General features: G+C 40.2%; 1 protein-coding gene across 1 annotated transcript in view; it reads right to left on the minus strand.

Annotated features, from left to right (window-relative positions):
- Positions 1 to 17,418: 17,418 nt before the first annotated feature.
- The window catches only part of SDHAF4 (succinate dehydrogenase complex assembly factor 4), a 33,652-nt gene continuing 28,427 nt past the window's right edge, over positions 17,419 to 22,643 (minus strand). Inside the window, exon 3 of the mRNA XM_068984049.1 lies at positions 17,419 to 17,803. Within this exon, the coding sequence (XP_068840150.1) occupies positions 17,694 to 17,803 (110 nt within the window). The 3' untranslated portion in view covers positions 17,419 to 17,693. The remainder of the gene's footprint in view (positions 17,804 to 22,643) is intronic.

The following is a 22,643-nucleotide window of genomic DNA, read 5'->3' on the forward strand; positions in this document are numbered from 1 at the left end:
AAACTCCCCAGAACCCTGGCCTGGTGGACCAGGGCCAAGTCACCAGAAGCAGCACAGCACATGTGTGTGTGAGGGCAGGGCTCTGTGGCCAGGAGCTGCTGGCAGAGTCACCGGCTGTCAGGGCTAATGAGCTGGGGAAGCATTAGGGTCTGACAGGTTTTCGTAGTAGACACGGGCATTTCACAATTCATTTATGCCTAGCCTCATTCTACAAAGGACGAGAGGAGGATGAGACACGATGGTAGAGGAAGATAGGGGGCGTTCTAGTCAGCATGAGCTTATCAACACAAACTGTGAAATAACAAGATTCGGATGTTTCGCCCTGCTGGAGCATTCAGAATGTAGCTATGGACAATGGCAGGGCCGTGACTCATATAATCAAGGGCACAGACTTGATATGAAGCCACCCACTCAAAAGTTCTGAGACTTCTGACCAGCAGAATGCAAATTAGAAAATGTCAAAAATAAAATCTTATGTAAGCTTTTTAAAAAATAAAAGGATTTACCTGAGTCATTGACTTAGGAATGAAACAAAATATAAACCTCTTCTGGTAAACCACAGAATCCAAATGTTATATAACTTCGAAGTTGTAGATGCCAGTTTGAACACAGAGACCCCCTGTGCTAGGGAACACACAGTGGTTTAAGACAGTGGTTACAGTCTACAGTCTTTAACATGTCAGTTTATAAATTCAGGTTTTTCCAAAGGGGCTACTTAAAGGGAAGCCTGCAAAGACACTTTCCTGGTTTTCCCCTGTGCCTATTTTCAGTCTCCAATATTCCCTTGTTATTTGCTTCTAAAATGCTCCTTTGATGTCCATGTTCTTCCTGCACCTGCACCAATAGCAAACTGCTTCTCAATGTGTCCTTGACTCCTTCCACCAGCAACTGCTAACAGGACTGAAGACTCAAGCCTTCAGACAAGATTTTACTTCCTACAACTAGGTTAGAAGCACAGGGCCTAAAAATACCTAAGTGGTATTTTAAAAGAATATAGGCTGCTAAATTTTAACCAGTTATCATGTAACTAATTTTTCATATTCATTATAACTAAGGCTGTGTAAAAGGCATATAAATAAATCATAGGCTCCAATGTCCAATCTTTACGGAAGGACTCTTCAAATTAGCAGGAACAGACATTTAACACGTTTTAGGGATTATTTTGCCTACAGAATCCCAGGAATGGGGGACCCTGGTGGGCTGCCGTCTATGGGGTTGTACAGTCGGACACGACTGAAGCGACTTAGCAGCAGGGATTATTTAAACTTTATTTTTACACTGCTCTTATGGAAACATTCCTCAATTGAGCAGGAATTGAGCAGTAACATGTTTGTATGTGTGCTAAGTCGCTTCAGGCGTGTCCTTTGCGACCCTATGGGCTGTAGGCTCCTCTGTCCGTGGGATTCTCCAGGCAAGTACTGCAGTGGGTTGCCATTTCCTCCTCCAGGGGATCTTCCCCACCCAGGGATCAAACCCACATCTCTTAGGTCTCCTGCACTACCAAGCAGGTTCTTTACTGCTAGCGGCACCTGGGAAGCCATGTTTCAGGGATTACTAAACCTTCTACATGCCTATATATTTCATATATGTTACACTTACACGTCGTATGCCCCAGTGAAACTGCTTTTCAGATAGCTTTCTCTGATGCCAGTAGTGGACAGGTAGCGTTTGTGTCTGTCAAAATCCTCTGGAGCACCATCTCCACAGATGGCTCCCCAGAGTGCAGCCTGCCTTACTCACCCTGAATTGTACAGGGCCCGCCCCCTGCCCCAGGGTGCAGACCTCCACCTTCAGGAGAGAGGAGAGGAGGAGAAAGAATGGTCCTGGACTTCATTTTGCTGGCATGATGGGCGGCAGCCTCAGGGGTCCTGGGGCCGGTGGTGGTGATGGGCGGCAGCATTTCAGGCTGCAGCTCCCTGCATGTCAGCGCTCTCTGGAGCTCTGAGATTTGGTCTTGGAGGCTCCACCTGTTCTGCTCGCCTTTCTAAGGAGCCTGTATTTGGTACTTCCCCTGTGACTTAAGTCTGGCTTCCCTGGTGAGTGGCTCGGACAGTAAAGAATCTGCCTGCAATGCAGGAGACCCGGGTTTGATCCCTGGGTCGGGAAGGACCCCTGGAGAAGGGAATGGCCACCCACTCCAGTATCCTTGCCTGGAGAATTCCATGGACAGAGCAACAGGCGGGCTACAGTCCATGGGGTGGCAAAGAATCAGACATGACTAAGCAACCAACACACTTTTAATGCACGTCAGCTCAGCAGTTCTTGGAAGTGTGTGGTCCAAGGACTCTGGGGGACCCTGAGACCCTTTCAGGGGGTCTGTAGGACACTCTTTTTTCTATTTACATGTCTGTATAAAGGCATATTTTCTTCCTTACACCACAATTAAAACATTATCCCAACAGATGTTATGAGATGATACAGCTGCCTTTTATTAGACATTGACGAGAACAATAAACATAGAACACAATATCACTTAATTTCTTTTTCAGGAAGTTATTTTACTTTAGTTGCTTTTCAAAAAGATGTTATTTTATGTTTACTTGTGATGGGCTTATTATTAGGTTATTTTAAAATGAATTAAATATTTTAAAGATTACTCATCTTTCATTCCTAATATAGCACATATTGACAGATATAACACACATAAACAAAAGTTCATTGGTGTCCCACACCATTTACAGACTGTAAAAGATTTTAGAGTATAAAAGGGCCTTAAAACTGAAATGGTTAATAACCACTGACATAGAGTAGATTCTATCATCTTTATCTAAAACCCCTCAATAGTAGAGACCCAGGGATTGAACCCAGGTCTCCCGCATTGCAGGTGGATTCTTTACCAGCTGAGCCACAAGGGAAGCCCGAGAATACTGGAGTGGGTAGCCTATTCCTTCTCCAGATGATCTTCCCCACCCAGGAATCGAATCAGGGTCTCCTGCATTGCAGGCGGATTCTTTACCAACTGAGCTATGAAGGAAGCTCCAAGAGTAGAGAAGCCTACATTTTAAATTCTTTCCCCAGATTCCGGGTGATCACAGAGAGACGTTAGCTTCAGTTTAGTTCAGTTCAGTTGCTCAGTCGTGTCCGACTCTTTGCGACCCCATGAATCACAGCACGCCAGGCCTCCCTGTCCATCACCAACTCCCGGAGTTCACTCAGACTCACGTCCATCGAGTCAGTGATGCCATCCAGCCATCTCATCCTCTGTCATCCCCTTCTCCTCCTGCCCCCAATCCCTCCCAGCATCAGAGTCTTTTCCAATGAGTCAACTCTACGCATGAGGTGGCCAAAGTACTGGAGTTTCAGCTTCAGCATCATTCCCTCCAAAGAAATCCCAGGGCTGATTTCCTTCAGAATGGACTGGTTGGATCTCCTTGCAAGAGGTTAGCTTAGAGAGAATCTATGGTATTGCTCTCCCAGCAGGGAGAAGGAGCAGGACGGGGAGAGGCACAAACAGCATCTGTGAGAACCAAGCCCCAGAGGCAGATGGAGTGTCAGAAAGAGACCTTACAACTGAAGCATCCGAGGAGGGACATGCAGAACAAAGTGCCCAGAGGACCAGAACTGATGTCAAACACAAATCACAAATACTTAATATTCACAGGTCATTCAGTAATTCTTATAGTTCACTCAGCAGCCAGCCCTGGCAGCTTTGGGTCCAGTGGCTCTAAGAGGGATGCCCACCAAGAAAGCTCTTCTTGGGCCAGGGATGGCTTGAGGACACTATACATGTCATTTTGTTGTTGTTCAGTCGCTCAGTAGTGTCTGACTCTTTGCAGCCCCATGGACTGCAGCACTCCAGGCTTCCCTGTCCATCACCAACTCCCTGAGTTTACTCAAACTCATGTCCATTGAGTGGGTGATCCCATCCAACCATCTCATCCTCTGTCATTGTCTTCTTCTCCCTCCTTCAGTCTTTCCCAGCATCACGGTCTCTTCCAATGGGTCAGTTCTTTGCATCAGTAGCCAAAGTACTGGAGCTTCAGCATCAGTCTTTCCAATGAATATTCAGGGTGGATTTCCTTTAGGATTGACTGGTTTGATCTCCCTCCTGTCCAAGGGACTCTCAAGAGTCTTCCCAGCCACAGTTCAAAAGGATATATTCTTCACCACTCAGATTCTTTATGGTCCAACTCTCACATCCATACATGATTACTAGGAAAACCACAGGTTTGACTATACAGACCTTTGTTGGCAAAGTGACGTCCCTGCTTTTTAATACACTGTCTAGGCTTGTCACAGCTTTTCTTCCAAAGAGTAAGCATCTTTTAATTTTGTGGCTGCAGTCACTGTCCTTAAGTGATTTTGCAGCCAAAGAAAATAAAATCTGTTTCCACTTTTTCCTTATCTATATGCAATGAAGTGGTGGAACTGGATGCTATGATCTTAGTTTTTTGAATGCTGAATTTTAAGCCAGCCTTTTCACTCTCCTCTTTCACTCTCATCAAGAGGCACTTCAGTTCCTCTTCACTTTTTGCCATTAGAGTGATATCATCTGCATATCTGAGGTTGTTGATATTTCTCCCAGCAATCTTGATTCCAGCTTGTGATTCATCCAGCCCGGTATTTCACATGATGTACTCTGCATATAAGTTGAATAAGCAGGGTGACAATACACAGCCTTGACGTACTCCTTTCCCAATTTGGAGCCAGTCCATTGTTCCATGTCTGGTTCTGTTGCTTCTTGACCTGCATACAACTTTCTCAGGAGACAGGTAAGGTGGTCTGGTATTCCTATCTGGTATTCCTATTTTCCAGGTTGTTGTGATCCACACAGTCAAAGGCTTTAGTGTAGTCAATGAAGCAGATGGTTTTTGGAATTCCCTTGCTTCTTCTATGATCCATCAGATACTGGCAATTTGATATCTGGCTCCTCTGCTTTTTCTAGCTCCAGCTTGTACATCTGGAAGTTCTCAGTTCAGATACTGTTGAATCTTAGCTTGAAGGATTTTGAGCATTATCTTGCTAGCATGTCAAATACACGTAATTGTACAGTTTGTACAATAAGTACAATTGCAGTAGTTTGAACATTCTTTGGCATTGCCCTTCTTTAGGATTGGAATGAAAACTGACCTTTTCCAGTCCTGTGGCCACTGCTGAGTTTTCCAAATTTGCTGGCATATTGAGTGCAGCACTTTCACAGCATCATCTTTTAGGATTTTAAATAGCTCAGCTGGAATTCTATCACCTCACTAGCTTTATTTGTAGTAATGCTTCCTGAAGCCCACTTCACACTCCAGGGATGTCTGGCTCTAGGTGAGTGATCACACCATCATGGTTACCTGGGTCATTACGACCATTTTTTTTTTTTTTTTACAGTTCTTCTGTGTATTCTTGCGACCTCTTCTTAATTTCTTCCACTTCTGTTAGGTCCATACCATTTCTGTCCTTTATCGAGACCATCTTTGCCTAAAATGTTCCCTTGGTATCTCTCATTTCCTTGAAGATATCTCTATAGTCTTTCCTATTCTATTATTTCCTTCATCTGTACATTGTTCACTTAAGAAGGCTTTCGTACCTCTCCTTACTATTTTCTAGAACTCTGCATTCAGTTGGGTGTACCTTTCCCTTTCTTCTTTGCCTTCCACTTCTTTTCTCAGCTATTTCATAAGGCCTCCTCAGACAAGCACTTTGCCTTCTTGCATTTCTTTTCTTGGGGATGATTTTAGTCTCCTCCTCCTGTACAATGTTACAAAACTATGTCCTTCTTTAGACACTCTGTCTACCAGATCTAATCCCTTGAATTTATTCATCACCTCCACTGTGTAATAAAGGATTTGATTTAGGTCATATGTGAATGGTCTGGTGGTTTTCCCTACTTTGTTCAATTTAGGTCTGAATTTGGCAATAAAGGGCTCATGATCTGAGCCATAGTCAGCACCAGGTCTTGTTTTTGCTGACTGTATAGAGCTTCTCCATCTTCAGCTGCAAAGAATATAATGGATTTGATTTTGGTACTGGCCATTTGGTGATTTCCATGTGTAGAGTCGTCGTTTGTATTATTGGAAGAGGTAATAGTAGGTTTAATAGTTTAATAGCTGATAATATTGTATTTTGGCTTATGGTGGGTTATAACATCTGACATTGAAGTAAGAAAAAAATGCTGGACATGATTAAATTCCACCAAAACACCTACTAGGTACGACTCAAACAAGGAGCTTTGTACACCAATGCTCAACCTATAATTTCCCTGAAATCTCCAATGTAAAATTAGTGTTCAAATTATACTAGAAAAAGCCATAAACTTTACATGACATTTTCTGAAACCTGTCTGTAAGTTGTTCTTTTATAATTATCCATGTTTAGTTTGAGTTCTCTGAGAAACAGATGCTAAGATGGGATTAAACATGAAAGAGATTTACTGGGGTGACATTAGTGAGCTATAAATGGAAGGAGGAGGCTGAGTCTGACACCTGTGAAGGGGAGAGAGAGGGAAAGAAGGGTTGGGAGGGAAGAGTCTCATGCAGCAGCACAGCCGTAAGAAAAATCTGCAAGGCTCGTGGGGAGTCTTTGGGGGCCAGGCTGACACACTCCTTCACCGCAGCCCCACCACACTCACTCACTGGTGGGGGACGTGTGGCTTCATAAGGAACACATTGGTGGGTCCAGGGGGCAGCACCTGGGGTCCTCCATCAACTCTGCTTCCCGCAGGAGACCTGAGTAATACTCTTCCATTGCCATCACATCATCTTCTGTGAATCTTCAGGTTCTTTCATGAATGTCTGATGGACATAAAGACTATAAATGTTTTTATGCCACCAGATTTTACCTCTAATATATGATAACTATCCTAGAACATGCTACTGTTAATGGAGGTTAAGTGAAAGTGAAAGTGAAGTTGCTCAGTCATGTCCGACTCTTTGCGATCCCATGGACTGTAGTCTACCAGGTTTCTCTGTCCATGAGATTTTCCAGGCAAGAGTACTGGAGTGGGTTGCCATTTCCTTCTCCAGGGGATCTTCCTGACCCAGGGATCAAACCCAGGTCTCCTGCATTGCAGGCAGACGCTTTACCCTCTGAGCCACCAGGGAAGCCCATAATGGACGTTAAGGATTCTATTATTTTAATACGCTTCATTGCAACATATTTTACATTTGTTTTTGAAGTATATGAATTGTCTTTTGTGTATCACATATGATGATTAGTGTGGAACACAAGCAAAATTACATGGTACAAAGTAACAGTTAATATTAATGAACTAATTGAATATGATATTTCTGTAATGTTAAAATTAGCAAAAATTCACTGGAGGTTGACTAATATGATATTTCTGGACTGTTAAAATTAGCAAAAATTCACTGGAGGTTGACTAAATTATAGAATATTTTTAAAGAAACATGGTTACTACTTCGCAGCAGACACAGTAACTGTAATAAGAACAAATGCTGACTGAGAGAGATAACTGATACAAAGACTGACTGACTAATCCCAGTTACCACACTGGTTGGTTTGAAATAGGATACCCTTTTTAAAAAGTTTATTTTTTTTCCAAAAAAAAAAAAAAAGTTTATTCTCTTAAATAAGCCTTCCTACAATCTTCTCAGGTGATAATGCACTTATAACTCATATCACATAATCACAAGCCTACTGCATTCTACATGCTCTGCAAACCTTCCTCCCCAATTTATTTAAATGTAGACTTGGGGCTGAAGGTCCAGTCTGGTGGCTGAGTGAGGCCAGAGGAGAGCAAAGGACACCTTACAGGGGCTCAGCAGTTCCCATTCTTCCTACAGCCCAGGTCGGGACTTGACTTTTCCCGACCTAGTTATCCAAAGGCCACAGGGTAGGAGCATTTGAATGCTCACAACTGATTAACTAAGCTGGCCTGTTTCATCCCTGGCTTTTCTCATATTAGCCTGAACTTTATGTTTAATATAAACTACATTTCAGCTCAGTTCATCCATGCAAATAATCACTAATATCTAACTAATGGTTTTTTATGTTATATTCATAAAAAACAATTTCAACTCAAGTATTTCAAATGTCAGTTTTAATTTTTTTTCAATTTAAATTTATTTAATTGGAGGCTAATTACTTTACAATATTGTGTTGATTTTGCCATACATCAACATGAATCCACCACGGGTGTACACGTGTTCCCAATCCTGAATCCCCTCCCACCTCCCTCCCTGTAACCATCCCTCTGGGTCATCCCAGTGCACCAGCCCCAAGTATCCTGTATCCTGCATCAAACCTAGACTGGCGATTCGTTTCTTATATGATATTATACATGTTTCAGTGCCATTCTCCCAAACCATCCCATTCTCTCCCTCTCCCACAGAGTCCAAAAGACTGTTCTACACATCTGTGTCTCTTTTGCTGTCTCGCATACAGGGTTATCATTACCATCTTTCTAAATTCCATATATATGCGTTAGTATACTGTATTGGTGTTTTTCTTTCTGGCTTACTTCACTCTGTATAATAGGCTCCAGTTTCATCCACCTCATTAGAACTGATTCAAATGTATTCTTTTAAATGGCTGAGTAATACTCCATTGTGTATTAAAACACTGGTGAAAGAAATCAAAGAGGACACTAATAGATGGAGAAATATACCATGTTCATGGATTAGAAGAATCAATATAGTGAAAATGAGTATACTACCCAGAGCAATCTATAGATTCAATGCAATCCCTATCAAGCTGTGTACCACAACTTTCTTATCCATTCATCTGCTGACGGACATCTAGGTTTCTTCCATGTCCTGGCTATTATAAACAGTGCTGCGATGAACACTGGGGTACACGTGTCTCTTTCAATTCTGGTTTCCTCAGTGTGTATGCCCGGCGGTGGGATTGCTGGGTCACAAGGCAGTTTTCTATATCCAGTTTTTTAAGGAATCTCCACACTGTTCTCCATAGTGGCTGTACTAGTTTGCATTCCTACCAACAGTGTAAGAGGGTTCCCTTTTCTCCACACCCTCTCCAGCATTTATTGCTTGTAGACTTTTGGATTGCAGCCATTCTGACTGACTGGTGTGAAACGGTACCTCATTGTGGTTTTGATTTGCATTTCTCTGATAATGAGTGATGTTGAGCATTTTTTCATGTGTTTGTTAGCCATCTGTATGTCTTCTTTGGAGAAATGTCTATTTAGTTCTTTGGCCCATTTTTGAATAAGGTGGTTTTTTTTCTGGAATTGAGCTGCAGGAGTTGCTTATATATTTTTGAGATTAGTTGTCAGTTGCTTCATTTGCTATTATTTTCTCCCATTCAGAAGGCTGTCTTTTCAGCTTGCTTATAGTTTCCTTTGTTGTGCAGAATCTTTTAATTTTAATTAGGTCCCATTTGTTCATTTTTGCTTTTATTTCCAGTATTCTGGGAAGTGGGTCATAGAGGATCCTGCTGTGATTTATGTTGGAGAGTGTTTTGCCTATGTTCTCCTCTAAGAGTTTTATAGTTTCTGGTCTTACCTTTAGATCTTTAATCCATTTTGAGTTTATTTTTGTGTATGGTGTTAGAAAGTGTTCTGGTTGTATTCTGTTACAAGTGGTTGACCAGTTTTCCCAGCACCACTTGTTAAAGAGATTGTCTTTAATCCATTGTACATTCTTGCCTCCTTTGTCAAAGACAAGGTGTCCATAGGTGTGTGGATTTATCTCTGGGCTTTCTATTTTGTTCCATTGATCTATCTTTCTGTCTTTGTGCCAGTACCATACTGTCTTGATGACTGTGGCTTTGTAGTAGAGTCTGAAGTCAGGCAGGTTGATTCCTCCAGTTCCATTCTTCTTTCTCAAAATTTCTTTGGCTATTCGAGGTTTTTTGTATTTCCATACAAATTGTGAAATTATTTGTTCTAGCTCTGTGAAAAATACCGCTGGTAGCTTGATAGGGATTGCATTGAATCTATAGATTGCTTTGGGTAGTATACTCATTTTCACTATATTGATTCTTCCGATCCATGAACATGGTATATTTCCCCATCTATTAGTGTCCTCTTTGATTTCTTTCACCAATGTTTTATAGTTTTCCATATATAGGTCTTTAGTTTCTTTAGGTAGGTATATTCCTAAGTATTTTATTCTTTTTGTTGCAATGGTGAATGGAATTGTTTCCTTAATTTCTTTTTCAATTTTCTCATTATTAGTGCATAGGAATGCAAGGGATTTCTGTGTGTTGATTTTATATCCCACAACTTTACTATATTCATTGATTAGCTCTAGTAATTTTCTGGTGGAGTCTTTAGGGTTTTCTATGTAGAGGATTATGTCATCTGCAAACAGTAAGAGTTTTACTTCTTCTTTTCCAATTTGGATTCCTTTTATTTCTTTTTCTGCTCTGATTGCTGTGGCCAAAACTTCCAGAACTATGTTGAATAGTAGTGGTGAAAGTGGGCACCCTTGTCTTGTTCCTGACTTTAGGGGAAATGCTTTCAGTTTTTCACCACTGAGGATACTGTTTGCTGTGGGTCTGTCATATATAGCTTTTATTATGTTGAGGTATGTTCCTTCTATCCCTGCTTTCTGGAGAGTTTTTATCATAAATTGATGTTGAATTTTGTCAAAGGCTTTTTCTGCATCTATTGAGATAATCATATGGCTTTTATTTTTCAGTTTGTTAATGTGGTGTATTACATTGATTGATTTGCAGATATTAAAGAATCTTTGCATCCCTGGGATGCTTGAAGAATCCTTGCATCCCTGATATGCCCACTTGGTCATGGTGTATGATCTTTTTAATGTGTTGCTGGATTCTGATTGCTAGACTTTTGTTAAGGATTTTTGCATCTATGTTTATCAGTGATATTGGCCTGTAGTTTTCTTTTTTTGTGGCATCTTTGTCAGGTTTTGGTATTAGGGTGATGGTGGCCTCATAGAATGAGTTTGGAAGTTTACCTTCCTCTGCAATTTTCTGGAAGAGTTTGAGTAGGATAGATGTTAGCTCTTCTCAAAATTTCTGGTAGAATTCAGCTGTGAAGCCATCTGGACCTGGGCTTTTGTTTGCTGGAAGATTTCTGATTACAGTTTCAATTTCCATGCTTGTGAAGGGTCTGTTAAGATTTTCTATTTCTTCCTGGTTCAGTTTTGGAAAGTTGTACTTTTCTAAGAATTTGTTCATTTCTTCCACGTTGTCCATTTTATTGGCATATAATTGCTGATAGTAGTCTCTTATGATCCTTTGTATTTCTGTGTTGTCTGTAGTGATCTCTCCATTTTCATTTCTAATTTTATTGATTTGATTTTTCTCCCTTTGTTTCTTGATGAGTCTGGCTAATGGTTTGTCAATTTTATTTATCCTTTCAAAGAACCAGCTTTTGGCTTTGTTGATTTTTGCTATGGTCTCTTTTGTTTCTTTTGCATTTATTTCTGCCCTAATTTTTAAGATTTCTTTCCTTCTACTAACCCTGGGGTTCTCCATTTCTTCCTTTTCTAGTTGCTTTAGGTGTAGAGTTAGGTTATTTATTTGACTTTTTTCTTGTTTCTTGAGGTATGCCTGTATTTCTACAAACTTTCCCCTTAGCACTGCTTTTACAGTGTCCCACAGGTTTTGGGTTGTTGTTTTCATTTTCATTCCTTTCTATGCATACTTTGATTTCTTTTTTGATTTCTTCTGTGATTTCTTGGTTATTCAGAAGCGTGTTGTTCAGCCTCCATATGTTGGAATTTTTAATAGTTTTTCTCCTGTAATTGAGATCTAATCTTACTGCATTATGGTCAGAAAAGATGCTTGGAATGATTTCAATTTTTTTGAATTTACCAAGGCTAGATATATGGCCCAGGAAGTGATCTGTCCTGGAGAAGGTTCTGTGTGCAGTTGAGAAAAAGGTGAAATTCATCATTTTGGGGCGAAATGTCCTATAGATATCAATTAGGTCTAACTGGTCTATTGTATCATTTAAAATTTGTGTTTCTTTGTTAATTTTCTGTTTAGTTGATCTATCCATAGATAGGTGTGATGGGGTATTAAAGTCTCCCACTATTATTGTGTTATTATTTCCCCTTTCATACTTGTTAGCATTTGTCTTACATATTGTGGTGTTCCTATGTTGGGTGCATATATATTTATAATTGTTATATCTTCTTCTTGGATTGATCCTTTGATCATTATGTAGTGGCCTTCTTTGTCTCTTTTCACAGCCTTTCTTCTAAAGTCTATTTTATCTGATATGAGTATTGCTACTCCTGCTTTCTTTTGGTCTCTATTTGCATGGAATATCTTTATCCAGCCCTTCACTTTCAGTCTGTATGTGTCCCTTGCTTTGAGGTGGGTCTCTTGTAGACAACATATATAGGGGTCTTGTTTTTGTATCCATTCAGTCTTTGTCTTTTGGTTGGGGCATTCAACCCATTTGTATTTAAGGTAATTATTGATAAGTATGATCTCATTGCCATTTACTTTATTGTTTTGGTTTCAGGTTTATACACCCTTTTTGTGTTTCCTGTCTAGAGAATATCCTTTAGCATCTGTTGGAGAGCTGGTTTGGTGGTGCTGAGTTCTCTCGGCTTTTGCTTTGCTTGTCTGTAAAGCTTTTGATTTGTCCTTCATATATGAATGAGATCCTTGCTGGGTACAGTAATCTGGGCTGTAGGTTATTTTCTTTCATCACTCTAAGTATGTTTTGCCATTCCTTCCTGGCCTGCAGAGTTTCTCTTGAAAGGTCAGCTGTTATCCTTATGGGAATCCCCTTGTGTGTTATTTGTTGTTTTCCCCTTGCTGCTTTTAATATTTGTTCTTTGTGTTTGATCTATGTTAATTTGATTAATATGTGTCTTGGGGTGTTTCGCCTTGGGTTTATCCTGTTTGGGACTCTCTGGGTTTCTTGGACTTGGGTGATTATTTCCTTCCCCATTTTAGGTAAGTTTTCAACTATTATCTCCTCAAGGATTTTCTCATTGTCTTTCTTTTTGTTTTCTTCTTCTGGGACTCCTATGATTTGAATGTTGGAACGTTTAATATTGTCCTGGAGGTCTCTGAGATTGTCCTCATTTCTTTTAATTCGTTTTTCTTTTTTCCTCTCTGATTCATTTATTTCTACCATTCTATCTTCTACTTCACTAATCCTATCTTCTGCCTCCATTATTCTACTATTTGTTGCCTCCAGAGTGTTTTTGATCTCATTTATTGCATTATTCATTATATACTGACTCTTTATTTCTTCTAGGTCTTTGTTAAACCTTTCTTGCATCTTCTCAATCCTTGTCTCCAGGCTATTAATCTGTGATTCCATTTTGTTTTCAAGATTTTGGATCATTTTCACTATTATTATTTGGAATTCTTTATCAGGTAGATTTCCTTCTCGTCCTCTTTTGTTTGGTTTGGTGGGCATTTATCCTTTTCCTTTACATGCTGGGTATTCATCTATCTCTTCATCTTGGTCATATTGCTGCGTTTGGGGTGGCCTTTCTGTATTCTGGCAGTTTGTGGAGTTCTCTTTATTGTGGAGTTTCCTTGCTGTGGGTGGGGTTGTATCAGTGTCTTGTCAAGGTTTCTTGGTTAGGGAAGCTTGTGTCAGTGTTCTGGTGGGTGGAGCTGGATTTCTTCTCTCTAGAGTGCAATGAAGTGTCCAATAATGAGTTATGTCGATGGTTTTGGAGTAACTTTGGTCAGCCTGTATATTGAAGCTCAGGGCTGTGTTCCTGTGTTGCTGGAGAATTTGTGTGGTATGCCTTGCTTTGGAACTTGTTGGCACTTGGGTGGTGCTTGGTTTCAGTGTAGGTAGGGAGGCATTTGAAGAGCTCCTATCGATTAATGTTCCCTGGAGTCAGGAGTTCTCTGATGTTCTCAGGATTTGGACTTATGCCTCCTGCTCCTGGTTTTCAGTCTTATTTTTACAGTAGCCTCAAGACTTCTCCTTCTGTACAGTACTGTTGCTAAAACATGTAGGTTAGAGATGAAAAGTTTCTCCACACTGAGGGACACCCAGAGAGGTTAACAGAGTTACATGGAGAAGAGAAGAGGGAGGAGGGAGTTAGAGGTGACCCGAATGAGATGAGGTGGAATCAAAAGAGGAGAGAGCAAATCACTCCACAGTCTGGACCGCTCAGAGATGTTCACAGAGTTATACAGAGAAAAGGGAGGAAGGAGACAGAGGTGGTCAGGAGGATTAAAGGGGGGAATGAAAAGGAGACAGATTCAGCCAGTAATCAGTTCCCTAAGTGTTCTCCACCGTCTGGAACACACCGAAATTCACAGAGTTGGGTAGAGAAGAGGGAAGGGGGAGACAGAGGCGACCTGGTGGAGAAAAAGGAGAGTCCAAAGGAGGAGAGAGCAGTCAAGCTAGTAATCTTGGTCCCAAGTAAAAATGGCTACTGAAGATTGGGGTTTTAAAGGTACAAAAGTGATAACAAATACCAAAAAGCAAAGATTAAAAATCTAGCGTAGAGGTTGGATTTTCAAAAATACAATATTAAAGAAAAGAAGAATAAAGAAGAAAAAAACCAAAAAACAAAGTAACAAAATTATTAAAAAAATATATATATGAAGTTTGCTTTAAAAAATAGGGTCTTTTTTTTTTTTTGAAAAGTAATAGCAGGTTATAAAAATGAAAATTAAAGGAGTAATAGAGACCACCTTACCTGCCTCTTGAGAAATCTGTATGCAGGCCAGGAAGCAACAGTTACAACTGGACATGGAACAACAGACTGGTTCCAAATAGGAAAAGGAGTACGTCAAGGCTTTATATTGTCACCCTGCTTATTTAACTTCTATGCAGAGTACATCATGAGAAACGCTGGACTGGAAGAAACACAAGCTGGAATCAAGATTGCCAGGAGAAATATCAATAACCTCAGATATGCAGATGATACCATCCTTATGGCAGAAAGTGAAGAGGAACTAAAGTGCCTCTTGATGAAAGTGAAAGAGGAGAGTGAAAAAGTTGGCTTAAAGCTCAACATTCAGAAAACGAAGATCATGGCATCCAGTCCCATCACTTCACGGGAAACAGATGGGGAAATAGTGGAAACAGTGTCCGATTTTATTTTGGGGGGCTCCAACATCACTGCAGATGGTGACTGCAGCCATGAAATTAAAAGACGCTTACTCCTTGGAAGAAAAGTTATGACCAACCTAGATAGCATATTCAAAAGCAGAGACATTACTTTGCCGACTAAGGTCCGTCTAGTCAAGGCTATGGTTTTTCCTGTGGTCATGTATGGATGTGAGAGTGGGACTGTGAAGAAGGCTGAGTGCCGAAGAATTGACGCTTTTGAACTGTGGTGTTGGTGAAAACTCTTGAGGGTCCCTTGGACTGCAAGGAGATCCAACCAGTCCATTCTGAAGGAGATCAGCTCTGGGATTTCTTTGGAAGGAATGATGCTAAAGCTGAAACTCCAGTACTTTGGCCACCTCATGCGAAGAGTTGACTCATTGGAAAAGACTCTGATGCTGGGAGGGATTGGGGGCAGAAGGAGAAGGGGACCGACAGAGGATGTGATGGCTGGATGGCATCACTGACTCTATGGATGTGAGTCCGAGTGAACTCTGGGAGTTGATAACAGACAGGGAGGCCTGGCGTGCTGCAATTCATGGGGTCACAAACAGTGGGACATGACTGAGTGACTGAACTGAACTGAACTTAGAGGACTTAAAATTTTTTTTAAAGTTAAAAAAATGAATGATCATAAAAATATATCTAGTACTTTCTCTGGTGTTGTGGGCAGTGTGGGGTCAGTTCATTTTTGGATAGTTCCTTGGTCCAGCTTATGTTTCTCAAGATCTATAGGCCCCTTCCTATGTAGTTGGTACTAAGTACAGGGTTTTAATATATTGCACCTGTCACTTCCAAGGCGGTTCCCTCTGTTTTAGCTTCTTCAGTTTGCTGTCTCTTCAGTGTCTGATTTCTGTCCTGACACAAAGGGGGCGGTGGTGGACACTTTTTTTAGGCTCACTTGTTCAGTCGTGCTGTGGGGAGGGAGGGACACTGCAAACAAATAACACTCGTGTGTGCTCGCAGTGTCTCAGCCACACTGGGCCTACCCTCGCTCTGTGCATGTGTGCCCTCCCTGCCCACACAGCCCAAGCTCTAGGTTGTCCCGCCAGGAACCGTCCAAGGCTGGCCCTGGGCTGAATGCACCTCCCAGGTCTAAGCTGCTCAGCTTCAGGCACTCGAGTAGTCCTCAGAGGTGCAGACTCCATTGGGCCTGCGTTTTGTGCCCTTCCCAGGTCTGAGCAGTTCAGGTGATGAGGTGTTTGGAGAGTGTTTTCACTCAAACGTATCGCCTCTCCCATCCCTGCTGCTCAGTTTTCTGGGTGTACAACCGGCGCACCTTCTCAGGTGGATGTTGACTGTCCAGAACCCCAAGAAGTCTTAGTTAGCAAAGAAGCCTGCTTGCAATTTAGTAGATAATGTCTCTCTGGGGCTGCGATTGCCCCCTTCCAGCTCTGGCTGTCTGTCACTGGAGGGGATGGTCTGCAGCCAGCTAATTCTGTTCAGTCCTTTGTTCTGTGCACAGGCCTGGGAGTGTCTTAGGTTAAAGCTTTTCACGTGGTAGCTATCGCACAGTTTGGTTTGCTAGCCCAAGTTAGTTTGCTCTGATTACCCCTTGGGGAATTCAGGCCTGATCCTTACTCTAAGCAACGCAGCCCACGCCTCCCTGCCCAGCCCCTGCTTGCTAGTGGTGGATGCAGGCACCTGCACTGCTTCTCCGCTGGGGTAGTTACCGTTGGGCTCATAATCTGTGGGTTTTAATTATTTATTTATCTTTCCTTTCTGTTATGTTGCCCCCTGTGCTTCCAAGGCTCGCCACAGACTTGGCAGTGAGAGTGTTTCCTGGTGTTTGGAAACTTCTTTTTAAGACTCCCTTCCCAGGACGGAGCTCTGTCCCTACCTCTTTTGTCTCTTTTTTTGTCTTTTATATTTTTTTCTACTGCTTTTCAAAGACAATGGGCTGCTTTTCTGGGTGGCTGATGTCCTCTGCCAGCATTCAGAAGTTTTTTTGTGGAATTTACTCAGCGTTTAAATGTTCTTTTGATGAATTTGTGGGGGAGAAAGTGGTCTCCCCGTCCTATTACTCCTCCATCTTCTATATGGTGATCCAAATGTCAGTTTTTAAATCTTTCCCCTCAAGAAGCCTAGAGACCTGAGAAAATACATTTATGATATAAGGATCACTCACTCACTGAGAGGTATGTGCTGTGCACTGCTCCAAGTGGTTTACACATACTCACTCATTTAAGCACAACTGTCCTACTAGGTGGAACTAGTATTATCTCCAATTGACACATAAGGATTCCGAAGCACATTAAAGTTAAAAGCACAGAAAAGTTAAATCACTTACCCAAAGTTACATAAGCTAGTAAGCAGTAGAGCTGGGATTTGAGCCCAAGTAACTGGCTCCAGAGTTAAAGAGTTTCTATTATTACTGTGATCTTACCAAACTGTAATGCACTACTTAACTCACATTGAAAGAGTCACAATTATTTAGAACATGGCAACAAAATCATTTTTTAAAAGTTTTATTTACACTTGTATCTTATAAACAACTAACTTAAATTGAAACATGATGAAATGAAAGTTTGCAGCTCTAATCATCCCTTAAATACCCCAAAAGATTTAAATTAAAATTAATGTGCTAATATAAAAATATTTCCTCTTTCCTAATATATAGCAGCATGTTTTCTTCCAAAGCTATCACATATATTTTAAAACACATTATAGAAATTAGGAAACATAAATGATGTACAGAAAAACAATAATAAAAAAAAGTTAATTCAGATGTACACTATCAGAAAAAGATACTACAGTAAAACGTGGCTTAAAAATCAATACAGCGTCCTTTTCGTTCCCAATCTCCATATCGGGTAGGTTCTGGGCCTCTGGGTCCACCTTTCTCTTTTGTAACAGGATTAATATCATCTGGAAATTCTGAAGAAACAATAAGTTTTAAAAAAAGCAGTCAATGGAGGTGGGAAAAGCATTATCATCAATTCTGCAGATGAGGGTGCTGAGCTGACAGTTAACGAGGATGGATGCTACTGATGAAACTACTACTATGAGTCCTTAAACACACTCTAAACGTAGTTCTTCCCAGCATGAGAGATCACTTTAGGATACAATCTTCATATTCAATCAACTTTATTACTTGCATTAATGACTTAAGAGTTCTCAGACCCTTCTCAGGCTCTCATCTGCAGACTGGCTGGATTAGAACAGGAGGAAAGGGGTACAGAGAATACAGACTTCAAATCCACAGGGTTTGAAAGGCTGTGAAACAAGATTACTTTGAATATTACTTAGACTCAATGTCTTATTTTTTCTTATGAGTGAATTGGGGACAATCATACCTGCCCTGAGAAATAAAAAAAGAAATGCATGTAAAGGGGTCTGGCACAGTGCCAGGTACATAAGAATGCTCAATTAATTCTAGCTATGAGTATTAATTTTCCTCATCACACGGTTTTGGCTTCAGCAACTGATTACCTGAAACTGCCATGTATGTGCATGTGCTTAGTCACTCAGTCATCTCTGACTCTCTGTGACCCCACGGACCACAGCCTAACAGGCTCCTCTGTCCATGGGATTCTCCAGTCAAGAATTCTTGAGTGGGTTGCCATGCCCTCCTTCAGGGGATCTTCCCAATCCAGGGATCAAACCCAGGTCTCTTGCATGCGCCTAACAGCTGCTATTACTGCTAATACTAGATGTTCATAATAGGAATGTTCATTTTGAGTTCATGCTCAATTCTGAAGACTCTATACATATTAATTAATGCTTGTAACAATCCTTTGGGACAGGAACAATTATTATCTCCATTCTACAGATGAGGAGCTCAAGGTTACACAGCTACTAAGTTGTAAAAGTGAGTTTGAATTCACACATTCTGGTTGCAGTCTTGCTCTTGGCACACACACTGTACTGACTGTACATGGGGAGAACAGGAGAGGAACCAGCCACTAGAACCACCCAGTTCTTTTTCCAAAGGTATTTATATAATGAATATTTATTTATTTGACTGCATTGGGTCTTAGCTGGGGCACACAGGATCTTCCCTGTGTCACAGGGGATCTTTCGTTGAGGTGCATGGACTCTCTAGTTGTGGCACATGGGCTCCAGAGTGTGAGCGCTTTGGCAGTTGCAACTTGTGGGCTCAGGAAATGAGTCTGACTCTGGAACATGTTGGCTTCAGTAGTTGTGGAATGCAGATGCAGTAATCGTGTCCTTGCACTGGTTTAAGTTGCCCTGTGGTATCTGGAATCTTCCCAGACCAGGGTTGAAACTCCTGTCCCCTGCATTGGCAGGAAAATTCTTAACCACTGTACAACCAGGGAAGTCCTAAAGATAGTAGTCTATATCTCTTAATCCCATACCCCTATACTGGCTTCCCCACTTCCCTCTCCCCAGTAGTAACCACTAGTTTAGTTTCCTATACCTGTCTGTTACTGTTTTGCTATATACCCTGTTCTTATTTTCTAGGCTCCATATATAAGAGATGAAAAGCAAGTATTTCTCTTTCTCTTCACTAAGAATATTCTTGAGGTCCATTTCCATTGTTGCAAATGGCAGATTTCATCCTTTTTAATGGCTGGGTAATATTCCAGTGTGTGTGTGTACACACCACATCTTCTTTACCCACTAATCTGTTCATCATTTAGGTTGTTTCCGTATCTTGGCTATTGTTAGTAATGCTATGAACACTGGGGTGCAATCTGTGCCTTCAAATTAGTGTTTTCATTTTCTTTGGATATATACATGCCAGTGGAATCACTGGGTCATATGGCAGTTCTATTTCCAGTTTTTTTGAGGAAACTCTATGTTTCCCATAATGTATGAACCAATTTACATTCCCACCAACAGCGTATGAAAGTTTCCTTTTCTCCACATCTACTCAAGTATTTATTATTTGTTGACTTTTTGATGATGGTCATTCTGACCACTGTGAGCTGATACCTCATTGTAGTTTTGATTTGCATTTCTCTAATAATTAGTGATGTTGACCATTTTTTTCCATGTGCCTACTGGCCACCTCTATGTCTTCTTTGGAAAAATGTCTAGTCCCATCTTCTGCCCATTTTTTGATTGGGTTATTTTTTTTAAAATATGGAGTTGTATGAGCTGTTTATATATTTGGATATTAACCCTGTGTGGTCAAATTGTTTGCAAGTATTTTCTCTTATTTCACGGCTGTCTTTTTGTTTTATCCATGGTTTCCTTCGCTATCAAAAGCTTTTAAGTTTAATTAGGTCCCATCTGTTTATGTCTGCTTTTATCTCTTTTGGTTAGGAGACAGATTCAAAAAAATATTGCTATAATTTATGTCACAGAGTGTTATATCTATGTTCTCTTTATGGTTTCAGGTCTTACATGTATATACTTAATCCACTGAGTATTTCTGTATGTAGTGTGAGGAAATGTTCCAATCTTTGTTATGAATCTGTCCAGTTTTCCCAACACAACTTTCTTTTTCCAGTGTATATTCTTGCCTCTTTTGTTGTAGACTAATTGACCACAGGTGCATGTGTTCATTTCTGGGATCTCTATTCTGTTTCATTAATCTATGTGTCTGTTTTTGTGCCAGTATTAGGCTGTTTTCATTACTGTGGTTTTGTAGTACAGTCTGAAGTCTGGGAGCTTGGTCTTTCCAGATCTGTTCTTCCTCTGGATTATTTTGGCAATTTGGGGGCCATTTGTGGTTCTATATGAACGTCTGGATTATTTATTCTAGTTCTGTGAAAAATGGCATGGTTATTTTGATAGGGATTGCCTTTAATCTGCAGATTGCTCTGGGTAGTATGACCATTTAATAGTATTAATTCTTTCAATTCAAGAGCACAGGATATCCTCCCACTTCTTCCATCATCTTCAATTTCCTTCATCACTCTGTTTTCAGAGTAGACGTTTTTCACCTTTAAGTTTATTCCTAGGTGTTTTATTCTTTCTGATGTGATTTTAAATAATTTTTTTTAACTTTATGATAGTTTATTATGTGTATATTTATTATGTGATAGTTTATTATGTGTATCTTTATGATAGTTCTTTGTGTATGTAAAAGAAACATATTTCTGTATATTAATCATATTCTGTAACTTTACAGAATTTATTAGTTCTAGTAGTCTTTGGATTGAGACTTCAGGGTTTCTTATATACAGTATCATGCATCTGCAAACAGTGACACCTTTACTTCTTTCTTTCACATTTGCATACATATTTATCTTCCTTGTTCTACTGCTGTGGCTAGAACTTTCAATATGATGCTAAATAGGTGGCAAGAGTGGGCATCCCTGTCTTGTTCCTGAATTAAAAGAAAGGCTTTCAGCTTTTACTGCTGAATATGACGTTAGCTTTGGATTTGTCATAAGTGGCCTTTATAATGTTGAGATATGTTCCCTCTATATACCCACTTAGATGAAGAGTTTTCTAATGAGTAATAAATTTTTTCAAAGATTTTTCTGAATCTATTGAGATAATCAGGTGGTTTTTATCCTTCCTTTTGTTAATGTACTCTATCACATTAATGGATTTGTAAATACTGAACAAACCTTGTGTCTCTGAAATAAATTCAAATTGATCATTGTATATAATCCTTTTAATATATTTTTGGATTCAGTTTGCTAATATTTTGCTGAGGATTTTAGAATCTATATCAAAGATTCTGACCTGTAATTTTCTTTTGTTGTAGTGTCTCTGCGTGGTTTTGAAACCAGGGTCATTACTGGTGGTCTTGTAGAATCAATTTGAGAGTGTTCTGACAACTTCACTTTTCCGGAATACTTTGAGGTTAGGTGTTAGCTGTTATTTACACGTTCGGTAGAATTTTCCTTTGAAACTGGCCAGTCCTGGATTTTTATTAGCAGGGAGTTTTAAAATGACAGATTCAATTTCACTACTACTGATTGGTCTGTCCAAGTTGTGTAGGTCTTCTTGTTTCAGTCTTGACAGCTTGTATGTTCCTAGAAATTTATTTCTTCTAGGTTATCCAACTGTTGGCATATAACTATTTCTGATTCTTTTGTTTCTGTTATTTTCATTGTTATTCTTTCTTTCATTTATAGGGTCTTCTTTTTTTCTTGGTGATCCTGACTAAACTTTACCAGTTTTGTTCATTTTGCCAAAGAGCCAGCTCTTGGTTTCACTGATCTTTTCTATTGTTATTGTTGCTCTCTATTTATTTCCCTCTAATCCTTATTGGCAAATTCAGACTTAAATTGAAGAAAGTAGGGAAACCACTAGACCATTCAGGTAGGACCTAAATCAAATCCCTTATGATTATACAGTGGAAGTGAGAAACAGATTTAAAGGCCTATATCTGATAGAGTGCCTGATGAACTATGGACAGAGGTTTGTGAGATTGTACAGGAGACAGGGATCAAGACTATCCCCATGGAAAAGAAATGCAAAAAAGCAAAATGGCTGTTTGAGGAGGCCTTACAAATAGCTGTGAAAAGAAGAGAAGCGAAAAGTCAAGGAAAAAAGGAAAGATATAAGAATCTGAATGCAGAGTTCCAAAGAACAGCAAGAAGGATAAGAAAGCCTTCTTCAGTGATCAATGCAAAGAAACAGAGGAAAACAATAGAATGGGAAAGACTAGAGATCTCTTCAAGAAAATTAGAGATAACAAGGGAACATTTCATGCAAAGATGGGGTCGATAAAGGACAGAAATGGTATGGATCTAACGGAAGCAGAAGATATTAAGAAGAGGTGGCAAGAATACACAGAAGAACTGTACAAAATAGATCTTCACGACCAAAATAATTTTGATGGTATGAT

The sequence above is a fragment of the Capricornis sumatraensis genome, chromosome 11 (genome assembly GCF_032405125.1).
Source record: "Capricornis sumatraensis isolate serow.1 chromosome 11, serow.2, whole genome shotgun sequence".
Lineage (NCBI taxonomy): Eukaryota > Metazoa > Chordata > Mammalia > Artiodactyla > Bovidae > Capricornis > Capricornis sumatraensis.